At 33.7% G+C, this 22014-nt stretch overlaps 2 protein-coding genes, 1 long non-coding RNA gene and 1 pseudogene across 3 annotated transcripts; 3 read left to right on the plus strand and 1 right to left on the minus strand.

Annotated features, from left to right (window-relative positions):
* Nucleotides 1–2461: 2461 nt before the first annotated feature.
* Nucleotides 2462–4478, minus strand: LOC133825430 (putative B3 domain-containing protein REM15). Its single transcript, XM_062258372.1, has 7 exons — nucleotides 4380–4478; nucleotides 3995–4283; nucleotides 3751–3908; nucleotides 3325–3604; nucleotides 3091–3156; nucleotides 2961–3005; nucleotides 2462–2607 (listed from the first exon to the last, which is right to left on the minus strand). Exons 1-7 carry the CDS (start codon nucleotides 4476–4478, stop codon nucleotides 2462–2464), a joined length of 1083 nt encoding a protein of 360 aa, XP_062114356.1.
* Nucleotides 4479–4940: 462 nt separating this feature from the next.
* On the plus strand, nucleotides 4941–7471 carry LOC133825431 (homogentisate phytyltransferase 1, chloroplastic-like; annotated as a pseudogene).
* A 54-nt stretch (nucleotides 7472–7525) lies between these two features.
* On the plus strand, nucleotides 7526–8479 carry LOC133821543 (uncharacterized). The gene is made up of 3 exons (XR_009887659.1): nucleotides 7526–7634; nucleotides 7864–7928; nucleotides 8223–8479. It is a non-coding gene; the product is annotated as an uncharacterized LOC133821543 (long non-coding RNA).
* A 3589-nt stretch (nucleotides 8480–12068) lies between these two features.
* On the plus strand, nucleotides 12069–12464 carry LOC133825432 (uncharacterized). The gene has a single exon (XM_062258373.1). It carries the CDS (start codon nucleotides 12069–12071, stop codon nucleotides 12462–12464), a length of 396 nt encoding a protein of 131 aa, XP_062114357.1.
* Nucleotides 12465–22014: the final 9550 nt, after the last annotated feature.

Below are 22014 nucleotides of genomic sequence, written 5' to 3' on the forward strand. Positions count from 1 at the left end.
AAAATAGGCTGAAAAAGTGCAATTACGTGTATAATATTTCAGTGTATGCCAATATATCACAGCTCTATGGGCTATATATCGCCACATGAGGAATACGAAAAACACATAACTTTGCACAAACACATCGACAAGCCTCGGGATACAAGCCCAGCCGATATATCACCTACTATGGGGGATATATCAGCCCTAGGGCAAATATTTCAAATATTTTTTAAACCGAGCTCATTTTATTCCTTAACCTCTTGATAAGCCTCTGAACCTTTTGATCGAGTCTTAAGCCTCTGTTAAACGAATATTCAAATATTTTTCAAGTAACATTCATTATTTTTATTCAAGCTAAAAGAAGATCTTTACACTCCTTGAAACTCTATAAATAGGACCTAGTACCCAGCCATTTCTCTCATTCTTCAAGATGTGTTCAGAGCCTTCAAGCTGCTAGGTTTACTTTAGAGTGATAAACACTTGGGTTGGGTTATAAGCTTTATCATTTTAAGCTTTAAAAACACTTGGGAAGTAAGGTTAATAGTGTGTTTTTCGATAATGAGGTGTAGTTCGGCCCTAGTACATTCAAAGGTATTCCTATTCCTAGTTCATTTCTGTATGTTTCATTAGTTTCTTATAGTTTTCTTTACTCAAATCCTGACTCATTATTTTTCATTATCTTGGTTAGGTATTTAAGTTCTTTAGACTTAAGGTTTCCTTTCAGTAATCTCTTCTTCTTGGTGGTTTAGTTCATTTCTTTTTCATCTCCTTCTTTTAGAAATACTCACCTTCTCATTGTTGGTTTTTAGGAGCGTTCCAAATCCTGTCCTTGTTCTCATATCCCGGTATTGGTAAGGAAAATAGGATAGAATTTTATATGTTTATATGTTATCTTATGTTATGTTATGCTATGTTATGTAATGTTATATTATGTATATTGATAGACCTTGGGCATATGACTTGTATAGCTAACAAGCCCCAATAAATTATGGGCATATGACTTGCTTAGCTAGCAAGACCCCACCAATCTATTAAGCATATTACTTGTTTAGTTTACAAGCCCCAAGTAGTATAATGACCATTGTAGTAGTATATGTCATATGTTTATAGTATATGTTTATGATATAGTTTATGTGTATGTTTTATGTTTCTAGTAGATTTTCCTTGCTGAGCATTAGGCTCATTTCTTTACTTTTATGTATGCAGGAAAATAGTTATGGCGGCGGAAGGATCACTACAACAATTTTTAGTATATATTACATTAAAATATAACATATATTTAAAAGTGCTATTGATAGATGATTAAAAAAAAACACGGAACAAATATTTTGGCGCCAAATGAAAAAATTGGGTCTAATTTCTCTCAGCCATAATTTAATCCCTAGACCTAAGATACCCAAACAATTTCTCTCAGCCTCCATTGCCGCCTGTCTGCCTCTCTTTCTTGCACTCTGTATTCTCCTCCATTCACACTCTCTCACACACTTATCCTCTCTCACTCTCATCTCATCTCATCTATCTCTACCTCACGACGTCGGTACGAGCTTCCGGAGCACACAACGGCTGTATCGCAGGCTGTACATCACGTCGACTATCTGAAGTTCTTCAACTTACCACGACTTGTATTCTCCTCTGCTTACGTCTTTTTAAGGTACGATACCATTACTTTCTTTTTCATCATATTTTACTGTATTTTAGTAATGTATTATTAATACAGCAGCTGATATTGATTGCTCTCTGGGCAAGAGAACAACTGAGAAAGTTCCTGTTTGCAACTTCCATGAGGTACTTTCATTTGATTTGTTGGGTTTTCATTTCTTCTGGATTTGGCTCTGTTGTATTGCTAAAAATGAAAGCTTTGGGACTTTATTTATATTTGGGGGAGATTGAAAATTTGAAACTGTTTGCTCGGATAGTTATTTCAGAGTGTTTACTACATAATTTGATGTTGGGTATTGGGTTATTAGGATTGGTAACTCTGCTTCTTTCATTGTTAGTTTGGTTGTGATTTAGTTGAGAAGATTATATTTCAAACAATTTGGTCCCGAGTTCTGATGGTGGGAGTTTTGTCTTTTCATGACTGAATTTGCTTCAGGCATATCTGATATTACTATAGCCATATCTGTTTCAAGCATTCCTTTTCAAGGTTCTGTTAGGTCTCTCTCTCAGTCCCTTTTCAACGGTATTTCTTTTAGGAGAATAAAAGATTGATTGAATTTCTTAACTTGAAATTGCTTTTGGTAGAATGTCATTATCTTCCTTGTGGCTGCTGTATTTGATAATACAGATTGTTGGCTGATGTGAATTTTACTGTATTTAGTAATGTATTTGAGCTTGTTATGGGAAAAGGAAAGACAAGCAAATAAATGATAGTTCGAATCAAAAAGCAGTAAAAATTAATAAGGATCATATTTGAGAAACAGGGGAAGGGATAAAATTGAAACTACTCATTCATAGATTTGCATAATTACAACAGTTACTACTCTTGAGCCAAACCACTTTGTCTAAATATATAAACTTTCATCTCATATTGATTTCTCTTCATTAGCTCAAAGATGCATACATCTCTTGGCTGAAGAGAGTTCCCTTTTGCAAATGCTGCCCACCCAGCAGAAAATTTATAATCTAATTTATAAGCCAATAACTTCACATACCAATATTTCTCACCAACCCAAAGCATCACAGTTTGTGTCTTTTCCTCAAAATAATGCACTCCAAAAGTACATGGAATATGCTGCACAAAAAAGCATTGATATTTAACTTTCATTTCAAGTACTCAAAAACAATTTTGATACAAATTAGTATGCATTTATTAATGAAATATATAACAGTAGAAGCAACGTTTGGACAAACCAGTACACATCCAAGCACGTGATTTAATCGCAAAATCACTTGGAAGTAAGGATTTTTTGAGAAGAATTGGCTGGCTGCTTCAGAAGCTCTGCTAAGTCCAGAAGATTAAGGCTTCTTACAAGTACCTTGATTACCAGTATTTGCTTCAGATATCAGCTTCATAAAGCTGTCTGCATTTAATTTATAAACAAAATGTAAGCTGACTTTGCTTAAGAATGTTGAACATTATTCTTGAATCATAGTCTCATAGCATACCTGAAGGTTCAACTTTAATTTTCTCTTGTTCTATCTTTGCAATCAGGTTCTGTGGAATCATGTTGGCTTTATCATAATTAAAAGAAGATTCAACTGTCACACAAGGATTTCACTTTCGCTTGGATGGTGTAGTTGTTCTTCTTTTATTTGCAACTGAAAACAACACTTGTAAGTAAGTCAATACTATAACCATAACTATTGCATTCAATTATATTAGTTAAGAGCATTTCTCACCTTGCTTGTTACATGCATCATCAGCTATCTTAACAATGGAAACTTTAAATGAAATTTCATTGCCATTGTTAGTAAGTTCAAATGTGCAAATATCACCCGCTCGCAGACTATTGTCCAGTGCGAATACTTTCCAGCCATGGCTTAACAATTCAGCTCTGGGTAACACATTTCTTTGCCTCACCCTTAATTGGACAAACCAAGATCTACCATCTGAAACCCAAAGCCTTACCTCACATTCTTTCTTAGTAATGTACTTCTCCACAAACTTGTATGGTAAGCACTGACCAAATGAAAAACAAGAACACAGAAAATATTAAACAAATCTGATCATCGAGGAAGACAGAAAATATATGCTATGGAAATAGATGCCGACTTTATGAGTAAAAAGAAACGGATAATTTAACATGTATAAACTGGAAAACTTACAAAATTACAACGGCCAGTTGTATACACTGCACGCATAGTGACTGTGAAGGATGGCCTTTTAGTTTGAGAACAACTTGCTCTTTCAAGAACTTGCTCCTTCATGGTGCTACAAGATTCTACTTTACTTGATCGACTTTCTTTTGTCATGACATTAAGTTCTACAGCCTCATAAAGAAAAGTTATTTAGGGAATGATATCAGGACAACAATAATATTATTATAGAATAAGTAGAGCTCATGTTTACCTGGTAACATAGGGGAATTTGTTACTCCATTTTCACAAAAAATAATGACTTCAAACAACATTATCCCCGTACTCTTTCTCAAAACAAAGGCACAAACATCACCTAATTTCAAATTATTGTCTTCAGCAAATGCCTTCCAACCACCCTCAAATCTGGTTTTTGGAGACCTGCCATGCGATCTGAAATAGTATTTCACAGACCAGGTCCTTCCATCCTGAACCTTAAGGATCACATCTTGATGCTTACTAGTACTAAGGAGGTAATGTTTTTCAAAGACAGATGGTATAATCTTGGCAAAAGATTAAAAAGAATAAAGTCAATATGAAAAACATTTTTTATGTGAGTATATTTCAATTGAACTTGTAGGAAGCATATAATTAATTACCATATTAAGCTTAGTTCCAACAAATGATGGTCGCATGCAAATCATGAAAAAGGGATCTTTAGATTTAAAACCTTTAGCTCTCTTAAGGGCTTCAGCCATTTCTTTTGCATTTCCTTAAAAAATATTCAGGTTCCATCCACCTTGGTAGGGGAGAATCTCCACATACTTTATCAGAAAAATCCCACTTCATGACTGAAAACACATTCAACAGATTTCACAAATCATACAAAATATGTTAATAATTACCATGGAAAATTTATTTGTCATGCATTATTTGGTTCCTGACTTGGAACAACCAAAACTATATTCTTCATAAAAAGGTCAAGACTTTTAGATTGATTGTTGTTTGTTGAACAGTTCTTTCTCATTATTGATTTTTGTTTGAAATATAAGTATAGGAAAGTAGTTAATTTGTTAGTTTCCCCTTATTTCCATATCTGATTGATTGTTAGTTTGTTGACTTTTTTTTCTTTTGAAGTAATATAAAAACTTGCTGATTTAAACTCTAAAAAAAAATCTAAATTAATTTTATTTCCATTTTTATGCTCTTTTTTTTTTTTTTGCGAAAATGTGAGAGAAAAACATTGTTGTGCTGGGTTACAACCCAGTTCATTGAAGCATTGCATTGAAACATCTATATCCTACTAGAGACCAAATAAAAGATTCCTGGTTAATGTTGCTGATGGACAACCTCTTGAATCGGAGCCAAAAAATGTTTTGAACTCCGTTAAAGATTCCTTGGATGCTTTCTATAGGTTTTCTCGGCCACATACAGTCATAGGCACGGTAGGTTATTTAAATTTAGCGGGGCAGTCCCAGAATAGTCATTATATTAATCTCATTCATTTAAACTTCAATTTATTGATAATATTGTTTCCTATCAATTTTTGGAGACTCATCCTATTTTTTCTAGAAGCAGGCATTGAGCATAGTCTCAGTTTCCCTACTTGCAGTCGAGAAGCTTACAGACTTTTCACCATTATTTTTTGCTGGGATGTTGGAGGTGAAGCTTAAAATACTTTGAACTGCTTTTTTTTTAATTCACACCATGAATTTTGTTCTTATGAATTTGATCTTTTCAATTCAGGCTGTTGCAGCTGCCCTCTTAATGAACATCTACATTGTTGGTTTGAATCAGTTGTATGATATTGATATAGACAAGGTAGCTCTTAGCTCTTACTGTCTTACATTATCTTAATTTTGAATGAAGAAAATGCATATATTTTATTCTTACATTTGAGCATAAGGTCACTACACCAGTTACTAGTTCTTTGCCTTAATATTTTTTTTTTCTTCTAGAGAGACTATCTACAATTCTACATGGTTACATGGGATACATCAAGGATTGTCTAACTCTAGATATCTATGGCGTATTTCATCACAGGTTAACAAGCCATATCTTCCGTTAGCGTCAGGGGAATATTCAATTCAAACTGGTGTCATGATTGTCGCATCCTTTTCTGTTCTGGTATGGGAATTAGCTTTCTGTATTAATGTATTGTGCAAAATATTGTAAACTTATTATTGTGTATTTGCAGCCTATAATATTCTGACTACCTATCACTTTATTTTTCAGAGTTTTGGCCTTGGATGGATTGTTGGGTCATGGCCATTATTTTGGGCCCTATTCATCAGTTTTGCATTGGGAACTGCTTATTCAATCAATGTGAGTTTGCCTAATCTAAGAATTTTTCATATACAATGCCTTATCAGCGGATATTTTGAAATATATACTTAGTTTTATGTCACATAATGACAAAAGGTTAAGGTGGAAACTTTATAGAATCTGTTTCTCACTTGGTAGCTTAACACCTTTCATGTCAGGTGCCCCTTTTGAGATGGAAGAGATTTGCTTTAGTTGCAGCAATGTGCATTCTCGCAGTTCGAGCAGTGATTGTTCAACTAGCTTTTTTTCTTCACATGCAGGTTATGTTATATCTATTCCTCTTGTTGCAAGCCAAGTTGAACTTTGGATGTCTCTTTCTACTCATACTATGCATGATCCAAACATTCTTATTTCTTGTGCCCAAAGCTGATTGTCTTTTAATTAAAATAAGTTTTCATTATGCCATTTATTGTATGGATATAAACTAAAAATAACTAAATCATGCATGACATAGATATTAAGAATGTAAATGAAAAGGAACATGTATCATATAAATAGAAGGGGAAGGAATAATGTTTATTTGGGTATCTGTTTTACCAAATAGTTGCATATTTTAGCCATTTGTTACTATGATCATGTAAATTATAATAGTAATGCGTTTCAGATTTCAATAAATTTTTTTTTTAAATTGAAAAGATTTCAATGATTCCAAGTACTGAAATATGCATTGATTTTTAGACCCATGTCTTTAAAAGGCCAGCTGCCTTCTCAAGGCCTCTCATCTTTGCAACTGCATTTATGAGCTTCTTCTCAGTTGTTATAACATTATTTAAGGTATCAACTTTTGTTTTTTTTCCATGGAACTATGTTGTGTGCTTTCCCTTTCTGCTTGGTTGGGCACACCAAACTCAGACATAGTTGAAATAATTTTTTTTTTCTGTTGTTGAATAATGTGTAGGATATACCTGATATTGATGGAGACAGGATTTATGGCATCCGATCTTTTACAGTGCGCTTGGGTCAAAAGCGGGTTAGTATTAAATGTTTAGCCTTTTTTGTTACCACTTTTTGAACACCTTATTTTGTTCCCATACTAAATCACATTGTGCAGGTGTTTTGGATATGCATTTCACTACTTGAAATTGCTTATACAGTTGAGGAACATAGTTTATGTATATTGATTTTGTGTGAATGTGACTATTCTCGATAGTTTAAATAGATCTTTTTATGAGGGAATATGTTGTTTCCAATTTTAATTCTCTCTGCCAATCGAAGTCTTTCAGAGGGATTTAGTCTTAGTGTTTGCATACCTATGATGTTTATTCTAGCAAAAAAAGGGAAATCTACCACTGTTTTGTAATGTTAACTTTTGATATAGGTTATTTGATTAATCTTTTATTTTGTTGCTTCAGTTCAGTCGAGGTTGAGCAGTCTTTACTTGATCACAGTAGATTTTGTAACAAGAAAACAGGTTGATGATATTTAACTTTCATCATCAAGTTCTGAGGTTTGTGTTTTTCTCCAATTAATTATTATTTTAGATTGAACATGTCTATTCTCGTCACATGCTCAGAGACATATCTTGCCATGAAAGGAATCTGGACTTGAGGCTGGATCTGTGCACCAAAAGAACTGTAACTACTTTTACTGTAAGTTTTCTTTGTTTAATTACAGATGCACCTATATCTATAGAATTTATAACATTTAAATTCTTTTCTTTCTTTGTTTAAGATATATTTATTGTTAAATCTTATTTGTGTATATCCTAAAACTAAAAAGTAAACAAAGGAACAAAATAGATCTAAACTTGTCTAGAAATATCTGGTTTATCACTTCATAATGATGCTGATTTCGGCTAAATTCTTCATGCTATTACAGGATGATGACTTGGAAAGCCTCAAATTTTTGATAAATTCTGCTAGATGTTAGGCACCCAATAAAAGGTAAAAAAAATGAATAAATGAAGTTGTGGGTAGTGTAAAAGATTTTCTTGAAGGTGAGTTATATTTTGTGGTTAAAGAGTGTCAGTGGTCTCTTGAATACACCATTAATCTGTTCATGGGTCTTTGTATTGCTGATGCACACTAGTATCTTGAATAACTTATTGATACCAAAACCAGATTACAAGGGGTTCCAAGACTTATTGACCTTTGATTATATTTCTTATGAGAATAGTTTCATTCTTGTTAGCATGCAGTTTTATATTTGTTGCTTATCTTTCTCTGTTTATTTTTCAGAGAGTTTGAACAAGTTCCCTCGAAGGACTAGTACACCATCTGGGGTTCACAGTCAAGCACAACAAGCTGAAGAACAGCTACAACATCAGCAACAATAGCATCATCCAAACTCTAGTTTGAAGTAAAAAATGTTCAAGATTATAAAATTTTATTATGTTAAGCTTTCAAATTTAAGTTAGAACTAAGATCTCATGAAGTAGATACATTCATGGTTTGAATTAGTTATTGTTTAATGTAATACTTATGGTTTATCAATCTATTGAGAATTACATTTTATGATTAATTTTGATTTTGTTTATCAAAATACAATAATGAAAATCTTTTAATTAAAAAAAACCATATAAGTATACTTATCAAAAAATAATTTAAAATATATTATCCACACTAAAGTAACAATTTTATTACTATATGTTATGATTTAAAAACATATTATAAGCGTAAAAAATCGTTATGGTTTATATAATATAACAAACTAAAAATGTTATCAAAATAATCAAATGTAACAGTTGAAAAGTGTTATGAAGAAAGTATAAGATTAAACTTCAAATTTATAACCAAAAACTCTATTTAAATGTTATTATTTGAATATTATAGCAACTAAAAATGTGTTATTGAATAGTTTAAGATAACACCGAACATAACATTCAAATACTGTTATAGAAAAGACTGGACTTTTAATAACAGGGGCTATGTTAGCATTTTCAGAAGTGTTATCAATAGTCCCGGTTAGCAGTTTTTAAGTGTTATGAATACTGTTTTTTCTTGTAGTGGATTCTTGGCAGCTTGGGGTTGTGTATTGAGTAAGAATGGAGTTGGTGGACTGCGTGAACGATTCGAGGACGACGTTGTTTTTAGTCTTTTTAATTATGTTTTCTATGTATTTTCCGCACTTGGTTTTGTAACAAATTTATTTAAGATTTAAGTTATGTTTAATTTTTAAAACAATGGGATCCCATACCATACCCCGATTTATTTCAACATTTACCTTAGAGTTTTTAATAAAGTTAAGAATGTTTATGTTTCTTATGTATGTTTTCTTGGGGATAATGTCCATGTATTGTACTTTTAATGGTCCAAAGTCTTAGAATTAGTTGGGTCATTACAAATATGATGGTACGGTCTTGGGTTAGATTCGTACTAGTCTGGGTAGATGGTCGGGAGTTGACCGTGGATTTGCTAGTTTTAGATTTACATGAGTATGATGATGTTTTTGGTATGGATTGGCTAACAAAATATAGGGCAGTGGTGAATTACAAACGAAGAAAGGTGACTTTTAACCCATCTAGGAAAGAACCGTTCATGTTCCAAGGAACAACCCACGAGAAGAATTTTGCTATAATCTCCACCTTGAAGGATAGGAATCTACTGGACAATGGATGTATCGGCTACCTGGCAAACGTAATAGACAAGGATACAGAGGCTAAGCGACAACTGAAGGAGGTAGCTGTGGTGTGAAAATTTCTAGAAGTGTTTCCTGAGGGTCTTCTAGGGATACCCCAGATCGGGAAGTCGAGTATGAGATCGAGTTAATTCCAGGAACCACACCTATTTCAATGACACCATATCATATGGCACCGACAATGCTCAAAGAACTACAAGCATAATTACAAGACTACCTGAATAAAGTATTTATACGACCCAAGTCATTCTCCTGGTGAGCCCTGGTACTATTCGTGAAAAAGAAAGACGGCTCCATGAGAATGTGTATAGACTACCGCGAACTCAAAAAAGTGACGATCAAGAGCTTATACCCATATCCCAAAATTGATGATCTATTCGATCAACTGCAGTGAGCATTGGTATTCTCGATGATCGGTTTGAGATCCGGCTACCACTAGTTGAAGGTCATGGAATCAGATATTCCCAACACTACATTGCGAACTCAGTATAGCCAATACGAGTTCGTGGTGATGTCTTATGCATAGGGTACTGGGTGTGTATCTGGACAAATTTGTGATCATGTTCATAGACAATATACTCGTATACTCACGAAACCAGGAAGAACACGCCAAGCACCTGGACCTGATCTTACAACGGTTATGCAAGAAAAAGTTGTATACCAAATTCTCCAAGTGCGCATTTTGGCTGACTCAAGTAAGTTTCCTAGGGCATGTGCTGTCAGGCGATAGAATTGCAGTCAATCCAGCCAAAATCAAAGTACTAAAACAATTGAAATCCCTGAAGAGCGCACAAGAAGTTCACAATTTTTTGGGTCTGATAGGGTATTATAAGCGATTTGTGGAAGGTGTTTCAAAACTAGCGATGCCTGTGACTATACTAACCAAAAAGAACATAAAATTTTAGTAGACGAACAAGTACGAACAAAGCTTTCATGAGCTAAAGACTAGATTAACGATTGTTCCCGTACGCACCATTCTAAAGGGTATCGATATGCTATTTATAGCGATGCATCAGGTCAAGGGCTCGAAGCCATACTAATGCAACATAGGAAAGTGATCGTGTTGGCCACCCAACAACTGAAAAACTAGGAGAAAAACTATCCAATCCACGATTTGGATCTAGCAGTAGTAGTGTTCATGTTAAAGATTTGGAGACACTATCTCTATAGGATTCACTGCGACATATACACGGATCATAAGAGTCTAAAATATTTCTTCACCCATAAGGAGTTAAACATGTGACAACAGATATGGTTAGAATTGTTGAACAATTATGATTGTGATATACTATACCACCCAGGCAAGGCTAATAAAGTAGCTAACGCTTTGAGTCAACAACCAATGGCTTAAGTAACGGTGAAGGAAATACCCCAAAACTACAAACTGATATCTCCATCCTGGATTTGTAGATAGTAGTGGGAAGATTAACAAAGTAATCTGTGCAACCCACGATCATGGAAGCAATCCAAGGGGGACAACTTGCAGATCCCTGCATCCAACGACTGGTGATGAGACTACGAAAGATATGCAGCCAGGATTTCACATCTCAGAAGATGGAGTGTTGGGCTTCAAGGGTAGAATATGTGTGTCTGATGATAAGGAGATCAAGAAACAATTTTTTTATGAGGCTCATAATACTCCTTACGCTATGCATCCGGGAACCACTAAGATGTATCAAGATCTCAAAATATACTTTTGGTGGGAAGGAATGAAGAGAGATGTAGCGGAGTACGTGGCATACTGTTTGACTTGCCAACAAACCAAGGAGGAGCATCAGCAACCAGTATGGTTATTGCAGGCGCTAGAGATCCTTGAGTGGAAATGCGAAATGCTCACCATGGACTTTGTTACCGGGTTACCACACACTTTCAAAGGGCACGATGCAATCTGGGTTATTGTGGATAGACTGAAAAAATCCTCTCATTTCTTACCCATTAAGACAAAGGAGTTGTAGATAAGTTGGGAGACTTGTACATTGCTGAGATAGTGTGATTACATGGGGTTCCCATCCTTATAGTGTCCGATAATGACGGGAAATGGGATTGGAAACTAAACTCAAGTTTAGTACTACCTTCCATCCACAGACAGATGGCCAGAGTGATTGAACAATTCAGACCTTGGAAGACATGTTGAGAGTTTGCTTGCTGGATTTTCAGGGGTCGTGGAGTGTAAACTCCCATTAATTGAGTTCGCCTACAACAACAACTATCATGACTCGATAAAGATGGCTCCATATGAGGCACTATATGGAAGAAAGTGTCAATCTCCAATTCACTGGCATGAGACTTATGAGAGGAAATTCTTGGGATCAGAAGAGGTAAACCAAGATACGGAGGACATTAGATCAACCCGTCAGAGGTAACAAACCTTTATAAATCGACAACGTAAATATGTCGATCGTCGATGGAGACCTTAAGAATTTGAAGTTGGGGACAAGGTACTGTTAATGATAGCACCACTGAGAGGAGCTATGAGGTTTGGGAAAAAGGGAAAGTTGATCACTAGGTACATAGGACTGTTTGAGGTTCTGGAACGCATTGGGAAGGCGACGTACAGACTAGCTCTTCTGCCTGCGTTCTCTAGAGATCATGATGTATTACATGTGTCAACCTTGAAGAAGTACGTGAACGACCCCACTCATGTGCTAAGTTACGACGAACTTAGCTTAGATCCTCAGCCAAGCTATGAGGAAAAATTGGTTGTGATTCTGGATTGGAAAGACAAGGTGTTAACGTACAAGACAATACTTTCAGGAATGGTGTTGTGGCGTAACCACGACATTGAAGAGGCAACCTGGGAGATGGAAGCCGAGATGGGGGAGCGATATTCCAATCTATTTTGAGTTTCTGGAACGAAACTTCTATAAATGTTAGGTATTGTGACATCTCGAGTTTTGAACACTCGTTAGTAGCCGGTTCAAGCAGGTGAAGAATTGTATGGAATATTATTTTGATAAATAATATTATATGAAATTGTGTTATTTCGTGAATTTTATAGCCATTGTGATAATCTGGTAAAGGGTTCAGGCCTATGCAAAGAAAAATTGGTCTCGGACGGAGGGGCAAACTGTGCTAGTGGAAAAATCTCGGATTTGGTAAAATAGGGAATACTATGGCAGAAAAATATTTTGGCAACTAGGACTTTATAGTCAAGCCAATAAATTTAAGAAAAATGATTGAGGTTTGAATTCCAATTAATCAGGAATAAGAATCAAAATTTCTTGCTCGGACCTCTAAGGGCATTTTGGTCAATTTAATAAAAATTCCAAAATTATGTGACATGTGAAAATTTTTATTTTTGGGTCACATTTAATTTAGTTAATTAAGAATAGAGATTTAAAAACTATAGGGAAAAAATTTAGGGAATTTTAGATAAGAAAAATTACAAAATGTCATAAAGATCTTTTCCAAGGGAGGAGAGAGAGAGAGTGGTGGGCGGCAAGGCTAGGTCCTAGGGCTCTCAAGAGCCTAGGACACATACCCTAGGGGAAGATTAAGAGTCTTACCCTATTCAGAAGTGAAGACCTAATCATTTTCTCTCACAAAATTTCTTTTCTCTAAAAAAAAAACTCTCTTCCATTTTCCTCTCCCAAACTCTACAATCCTCCATTGCTGCAACTTTTTCTCCATAACCCAACTACACTCATCCCTTTGAAGAAGGGAGAAGCTCAAGAGAAACCTTGTCTAGTGTAAGTTTTGAAACCTCATTCATCTTCTCTTCCATTTTCCTCTTCAAACCCGAAACCCTAAGGGTTTATTATGCATGCATGTGATCTAATAGCCATGCATGGCATTGATCTTGTTTTCTAGGGTTCATGGGAAGCTGTAATAGTTGGATCTCAAAGGTTGAGCACTTTAGTGATCAAGTAGAACCAAGGTAAGAGATCTTTGTAGTTTGCATTTTCTTGTCCCTCATCTAAGTCTTTCTATCCTAATTATTTCTTAAAAATATACATGTGGGTCTTTGGGGTTTGGTTTGAGAGTGTAGAGCATTTTGGGGAGTTTTGAGAAGCTAAGGAAACACATCTCCAAGCTAGAACTATCAAAAGGTAGAAATATATGGTTATTCTTTTAGTATTATTTTAACATTTGTAGATCTGGTTGTATAGGTTATTTTAATGGTTTTTGGAGCTTATTTTATGCTTAAGGTTGAGATTGTGTTATTTGATGATTTGCATGCATACATGTGGCTAGGGTTATGCTAGAAATGCTTGTTGTTGTTAAGTTTGTGTAAAAATGCATGCTGCCAAAAATTCGTGGCCTGGCTTCCAACGGTTTAGATTGCACTCTACTGCCTCTTTTTAGGAAATAAAATTGTGTAGTTTCATATTTCTTTGTTTGTACTTGATTTTAGGCTTTGGAAAATCGTAAAAATGTATTTTTTTTAAACCCACGTTATGCACTTTTTGACATTGTAATGTAAATCTGGAAAATTTCTGGGCAGCATGCACTTCCCAGATTGTTTTAACTTTTGAACAGGTTATATAACTCTGAAAATTATGAAATTCTGAAGGAAGCTAATTTCAACAAATATAAAGATTTCTGTAAAATTTTAGAAAGAACTGGGCTACGGTATAAGAGAAATAAATTTTCAAAGTTACCTTAAAATGTGGAAAAATCTTATGGGCAGCAGGCACTAACCAGATTGCTTTAAATATTTGAATGGGTTCTACCATCCAAAAAATTATGAAATTTTTAAGGAAATTATTTAAGATGTTTATAAGGACCCCTGTAAAATTTTAGAAAAAAATATATCACGGTTTAAGAGAAATTAATTTTCAAAATTTTTCCTATAAACTGAAAAGTAGTAATTTTGAACCTTAACGAAAACGTGATGTTTGGGAGGTTAGTTCTCTTAACCTAAAACAAGTTTTGACGCTAGGATTTCGCCTAGTTTCCGTCCTTATGACACAGAATAAGTGAATGATAGTTTAAGAGTTTTTGCCAAAAACTCAACTTAGGGAAAAAGTTTACAAATGAGGTTGTACCACATTAAATTAAATAGTGGAAGTAAAGTTTTGGAAATGAAAAGAAATAGTGCCTTGCAAAGATAACTAAGGATTTGGAGATTTAAACAATCCCCCAAATCAGCTTAAGTTAATTAAAGTTGATTTTTACCATTTTATAATTTAAAGGTCCAATTTCCCTTCTTTTAAAAAATAACATAAAATGAGATCCTAAGTTATGGATAAAAATGGTAAAAATGGGAGTTTAGGTTTTGTAAAATCTTTAAGAGAAAGGGGTAACGTTGTGAGATATTATAAGTTAAAGGGTCGAAGAGCGATATTGTGGTAAATGAAAGAAAACGATAAACCTCGTAAGAGAGCGAAAAGTCTGTATTTAACTTAAAGATATGAGTTATCCGATAAGAGACTTCTTCATTTAAAGAATATTAAAATACATAGCACGAAGAACGTCTTGGTGAGGTCGATTTTGTTATGATATCATTATTGGGAAAAATTTATACAAGATCTTTATTTATTTTTATGTATATCTAATATTAAACAAATTAATACGAGGTAGCCTAAAACATATTTCTAAAATTGAATTCGAAGAGAAACAATGAATAGAATACTTACAGTATACGCAACGGAATGAAAGAGTCATTCCTTCAGTTTCTCTAACTAGTGTGGGAAATTCTCAACACATGAGATAGATATAGAGAGAAAAAGAGAAAATAACAAAGAGGCTTAGAAAAGGACTTGTGTTTAGAGAGAATCTAAAACTATCTGAAAATCAGTGTCTGTCATCTTTCTAACTTCTCTCTAACCACTCCTTTTATAGACTCAATTAGGCCATTTAATTTAATTAAAAAATCAATAAAATAATAGTCATTTAAAAGCCCTAGGTCGAAATTATCATGGGCTTCAGGCCCGTGAAATTTCCCATTTGATTATAAGCCCATTGGACTTAAAATCAAGGCCTGTATTATTTTCTATTGAATTAATTAGTTAAATAATCATTTAAATCCTTTATCAAATTAATTATTTAAAATTTGAACCTTGATTTAAACTTATTTATTAATTTAGATACAAATTTATCTTAATTAATAAATCTGCCATAATTTCTCTTTTCATTTCAAAATTACATAACTCTGTGAAACTATCCAAAATTGACCTGGTCAACTTAGATAATTCTAATTGATAATTAAATCAATTAATTGAGACTATCTATATGATTTTATCCAAGGTACAATGGGGACCATGGGCCTATGAAATCAAGCTCCAGTAAGTTATCATAAATCTAACAAATAAATTTACCAACTTATTAATTCCTCGTGACTCCACTATAGACTCGGAATTGCACTCTTGAATTCATAGAACGCTCTATAAAAAATATAGATACACTATTAATTATCCATTGTTAAAACCATAATTGTCACTCAATCCTCTATAGACGGTCTACAATGAGATAGGACTAAAATACCGTTTTACCCCTCATTGTATTTTATCCTTAAAACACTTAGTTCCTTGTAAATGATATTTCAGTAAACTAATTGAATTACTGAAATGAGATCTCTATCATTTAACACCTTGAACCAAACTAAACGGAAACCATCATTTCACTTCTTCATCAGAAGCTACAGATGTTCATATCTATGATTAACACTCCCACTCAATTATACTACTGAGTTCCCAAGATGTATGTATGGGCTAGTTCGTAGGGTAAGCTGGTAACGAACAAGTCAAAGAACTCAAATAATACAATCAGTTAGAATACTAAACACTCAGAATTGAGATTGAATTGACCTATGGTCAACTATAAGATATGAATAGAATAGATAATAACGATATGTTCACTTATCTTATAAATATCAATATCAGTCCAGTCGGATGTAACAAATACATCCGATCTTATCTACTTTGCTAATGTTCTGGAAAGAACATAACACTGTAATGTGTAAGTAGATCATATCGTAGATTGGCAAGTCAGTGTAAATCTGGTGCACTGACTAATCTTAGGACTAACTTATTTTGAACAAATATTATATTTATATTCCACTATGATTACGTCACTATAAATAAGATTAGCTATATGCTCGGGATTTAATAGAAGTTTATATTAAACAAATAATCATGAAAATAAAACATGTGAGAAAAGTGATTGACCAAGTCAAAAAATGATTTCTATTCTTTTATTGATAATAAAATGAGATTACAAAGAATTTGAGTTTTAATTAGGGCATAAAACCCCAACAATCGCAAAGACTTAAACGAAATTCTGACCTTATACACTGTGAAATGAATAAGAGGATATAGTATTGAGTCTCTAAGACTTTATTTCATGTAGCTATCACAGGATATTAGCTAAAAGAATATGCCATAGTTTAATCCGAGTACACTGTATTATTACAGTAACCGCAAAAGGGAAAACGAATAGTGGTGTTAAAGATCTAGCAGGGAACTAAGGACTCCAAGTAAGTTAGCCTTTCCCTTCTTGGATATAGCATGAATATACTAGTGAGTGCTTGTAGTAGTAGATTACACTAGTTTTTTTTGGGTCATTAAGACCATGGTATGCATAATACCTACTCTTCCAATGCTTTTGCATTCTGCAGCTAAATGGTAAGTAAGTTCGGGTTGTAGCCAGAACCTTAGCATAATATAGTCCGAGTTGGAGCCAGGACATGGTAAAAATATAGTCTGGGTAGGAGCCAGGACATGGTGAATATATAGTTCGGGTAGAAGCCAGGACATGGTAAATATATAGTCCAGGTTGGAGCCAGGACATGGTGAAAATATTGTCCGAGTAGAAGCCAGGACATGGTGAATATATAGTCTGGGTTGGAGCCAGGACATAGTGAATATATAGTCCGGGTTGGAGCTAGGACAATGGTAATAAAGTCTGAGTCGGAGTAAGGACATTAACAGTGGAACCGGGTTGAGGTCTGACTCCCTTGCTGATAATTTAATTGCTTAGTCCCGACGTGTGTTAAATGTATCTTGAATATTCTGAGATCCTTTTGAGTGCAGGATATTACGATATGAGTGATATATTGTATGTTTTGGGAATTTTCTGAGTGTAGGTTATTGTGTTATGTGTGAACTTGGTTGTTAGAAACAACCAAAGTTATTATTCGGATATGGTTATCTATATTGAGTGTTCTTGGAATTTTCTAAGTGCAGGCTATTTATGTTATGTAACAAATTGGTTGTTGAGTGCAACCAAAGTGTTGATATCTGTTATGTTTATTACTTGCAAAATTATATTGTAGTCCCATAACCTAGTGATCGGCAGTTATATCTACCTTAGGTCGACCCATTGATGGGTTTTACTATACTTGTGTGTGTAAGGTTATTCTTACTATGCGTTGTCACTTACCTAGTTATTCATGTTGTAGGTAAGTGCAAAAGAAAAGTGGAGCAGTGAGCGTCGGAGTCTGCTTTCGGGTATGTACATGTGGCCCGACCTGGGGAGGATTTTGATGGAACACCATTTTGAAAAGAAAAAGTTGTGAGCTTGTTATTTCTTTTATGACATTTGTTTTGCTATAACTTTGTGGAAGAGTAGTTGTAATTATGTTTGCCAAGCTAAAAGTGTGCGCACACGGTCTTTTCTTAAAAAAAAATTATATGGATTTTCGATACAATTATTTAAAGTAAAAATTTTAATTTCTGCATGTTTTTTGTCTTGTATTCGTTGGGTCATTACAGAATAGCTTCTATTGACATTGAGATCATTTTTCTTTACAGCAACAAGGTAAACAAAATTCATTTGGTTTTGCTTTATCTTTGCTGCTCCTATTTGATTTTGTAATGTAAATATAAGTAATCTTTATATATTAATCTAATGTTTCTTTTTTATTCATTTGAAGAAATGAATCCAATAATATCTTCAGTATAATATGATGGTCATTGGAATGAAAATAATTTGTATGAGGATTTCAAAATGATTGGAGTGTTAATAACATCAGATTGCTCATTTACAACACTAATGCATATCTTGTCCTAGGAGTTGTCTACCATTCTGTCAACAGAAAATGCAACTATTGAATACCAGGTTGCTCAAAAATTGCCTCCACTAAAGATCAATAGTGATGGCTCTATACAATTCTACTTGGAGTGCAAAAGAAATGAGAGAACACTCTCAAAATACCCTATGATAGTTATCGTAACAGAGAACAACCAAACAATCACTTGTGGAGCACTTAAAAGGATGAGTTCTAATGTAGCTTCAAGTAGTAATAATCTCATTACTATAGTGAACAATATTTCAGCACATCAACATTCTCACTAGATGAACCTCAAGAAAATTTCATTCTATTGGCAGATCAAATTACCGATTTGATTTTAGAGAAGGAGCAGCATGAATCAATTCCTAAACACATTGGAACATAAACTATAGTTATAGCACATGCGATTTCTAATGGAATAAGATAAAAACAAGTATACAAAAACAAAGAAGTTCTTACAACAACAATTTGTCTTTATGCAAAAAAAAATAATTTCTAGTTCAAGGTCCACAAATCTTGCAAAAAAGAATATAATTTGAAGTGCCTTGATTCAAAATGTACATGGTCATTTCGGGCTGCAAGATATGGAAAGAAAAATACGTTCCAAGTTAGGAAGTTCAATCATGCCCACACATGTTCCTTGGACATTATTCTTGGATATCATCGCCAAGCTTCAAGTAGTATGGTTGGGAATGTCGTGAAGACCAAGTTCACAGATCCAAAAACAAAACTTATAGACCTAAAGATATAGCTAAGGACATGTTAGATAGATATGGAGTGTCCATGAGTTACCAAAAAGCGCGGCGATCTAAGAAAAAGTAGTTAATTTTGTACATGGGTCAAGTCAAGATTCCTACCAAGACATTCCACGATATCTATGCATTTTGAACAAGAAAAATCTAGGTATAGTAACAGATTTGGAAATTGATAGTTTAAATAGATTCAAATATCTTTTTACGACTATGGGACAATCAATTTTAGGTTGGAAACATTGCATTTCGAAAAAATTTGTTGATGGAACATTCTTAAAAGCTGCATTTGGGCGTACACTTCTCACAGCTTCAACACAGGATGCAAATAGACACATCTTCCCATTGGCATTCGCTATAACAGATTTTGAAATTAATGATTCATGGGAGTGGTTTTTCAGAAAAATAAAAGAATGTTATGGAGAAAGAGAAGAGTTGTTTATAGTTTCAAATAAACATGAAAGCATAGAGAATGCTATCAAAAATGTCTATGCAAATGTAACTCATGGAGTGTGCTCCTACCATCTTTTCTACAACATAAAGACCAAGTTTAGAACAGATGCAGAAGCAACCAACATGACATTTCATGCTGCTGCAAAAGCTTATAACATGGAAGATTTTGAAAAATACAAGAAGGATTTGGACAATGTACATGCAAGAATCCGCTCTTTTCTGACCAATGAGGTTAAATATGAAAAGTGAGCAAGAATCTACTCCAAAAGTCATAGATATGCAGCCATGACTTCAAACATAGCTGAATCCATTAATGCAGAACTAAAAGAAATAAGAGAGCTTCCAATAACGACATTACTTGAGTGTTTACGAAACCTCATTCAAATATGGAGTCTGCAACCTATGCTGACATGCCAAAGAAACAAGAGGAATACTTAAGAAACAACCTTGTTAAGTCACTAAAAATGAAAGTAAGTACAACTATTTTTATTTATAAATACCACTATATTAAAATACTTCCGTATTCATTATTTATTATTTCAATATAGGTTGACCCAGCTAGCATACTCATTTACAGTGTACACAGTGGTTTAACAACAAACATTGTAGACATTACAAAGAAATCATTCACTTGTAACAAGTTTGATTTGGATGAATTACCTTGTGAACATGCCATGGTAGTCATTAGAAAGATGAACCTTCAATATAAAAAATATTGCTCATATTATTTCACAGAACAAGCCATGTTTAACAGTTATAATGCATCATTACATCCATTGGTAGATCCAAAAACATGGAGAGTTCCACCCGATGTTGAAGAAATTGAAGTACTACCTCCAAAGGGAAACAAAAAAAGTGGAAGGCCAAGGAAAAAGAGGTTTGTATCAACAAGAGAAGGGTCTTATCAACTTAAATGTGGAAGGTGTGGAGAGCGGGCACAACCAAAAAACTTGCTCAAACCAGCCGCTATTGAAAGCAAAAAAAAAAAACTTCAGGAAGAGTTTTTTCTTTTTCATGAGGAGAAAAGTATGAAAATACTTATTATTTGAATTTTGAAATTTCGTATGTTTTGTAATAGTGGTTAGAACACTACTTATCACTATTACTTGGGATAAAACTTTATGGCATTTCATTGAATTTATGAATATTATTAGAACTTATTGAAAAATTATATGAGGATTAATGTTCAGGGTGTTATCTGTACATTTTTGTTACATATTTGTTCCAGGTCTGTCTGGACTGGATATTATTCGTACATTTTTTTGTTAAAGTTTGTTATATATTTGAAACATAAATTATCATAAATATTAATGAACGTTTAGTAAAGCAACGACCAAAGTTAACACATAAACTTATGTTACGAACTTGTAACAAACGGTTCCACGCACAAATACATAGGAAATGAGTTCTTTTATGAAAATATGTTACAGGATTGAAACATAAGTATTTGATTTTCATGTTTATGTTTTTAGTCCGTCAACAATCATTAACTTTAAAAGTTTGTAATGCTTTGTTACATTCTGGAAACTTAAATTATCATAACTATTAATAAACGTTCAAGAATGCTAAGGGCAAAGTTAATGCTTTAACTTATGTTACAAACTATTGACAGAAGTTACCTGGTACATAAATATAAAAATAGAGATGTGAACTCAAGTTACAAATGTGAGACACCTCTTTAATAAAAATAATGCACAATGAACAAAAATACTTAAAAAAAAAAGAACCTTCCACATAAAATAGAACTAATAGAAAAATTCATTTATCTGCCACAGCATGCAAAATATTCAAACATAATACTTGCAGAAAAGTTCACAAGACAATCATCACAAAGTCATCTAGCCATAATTTTGCATTATCTTTACAAGATAAAAGTCAGCTACTTTGGTCCTCTCATACTTCCTCTGCATTAATATTCAACTTCTTCTTGCTCATTCTTCCTCTGTATTCCCCATCAGATTAATAACCTTCATTTTCCTTTCCTTTAGCATGGACATACAACTCAACTGAAATTTCGTTTCTCCGAAACTTAACATTCAGAGGTTTGGGATTATTTTCAATAAGTCCATACATAAGAAAGTCACCATACTTTATGACAAATATCCCACAATCGCTACAAAAAAAAACTCAAAATCACTCGTACAAAAATGCATATAAACAAAATCATGATAAGAATAATGAAATTAGTACAACTAAAACAACAAAAATAACTTAATATTATTCAGAAAAAATAAATAC

The sequence above is a fragment of the Humulus lupulus genome, chromosome 3 (assembly GCF_963169125.1).
Source record: "Humulus lupulus chromosome 3, drHumLupu1.1, whole genome shotgun sequence".
Taxonomy (NCBI): domain Eukaryota; kingdom Viridiplantae; phylum Streptophyta; class Magnoliopsida; order Rosales; family Cannabaceae; genus Humulus; species Humulus lupulus.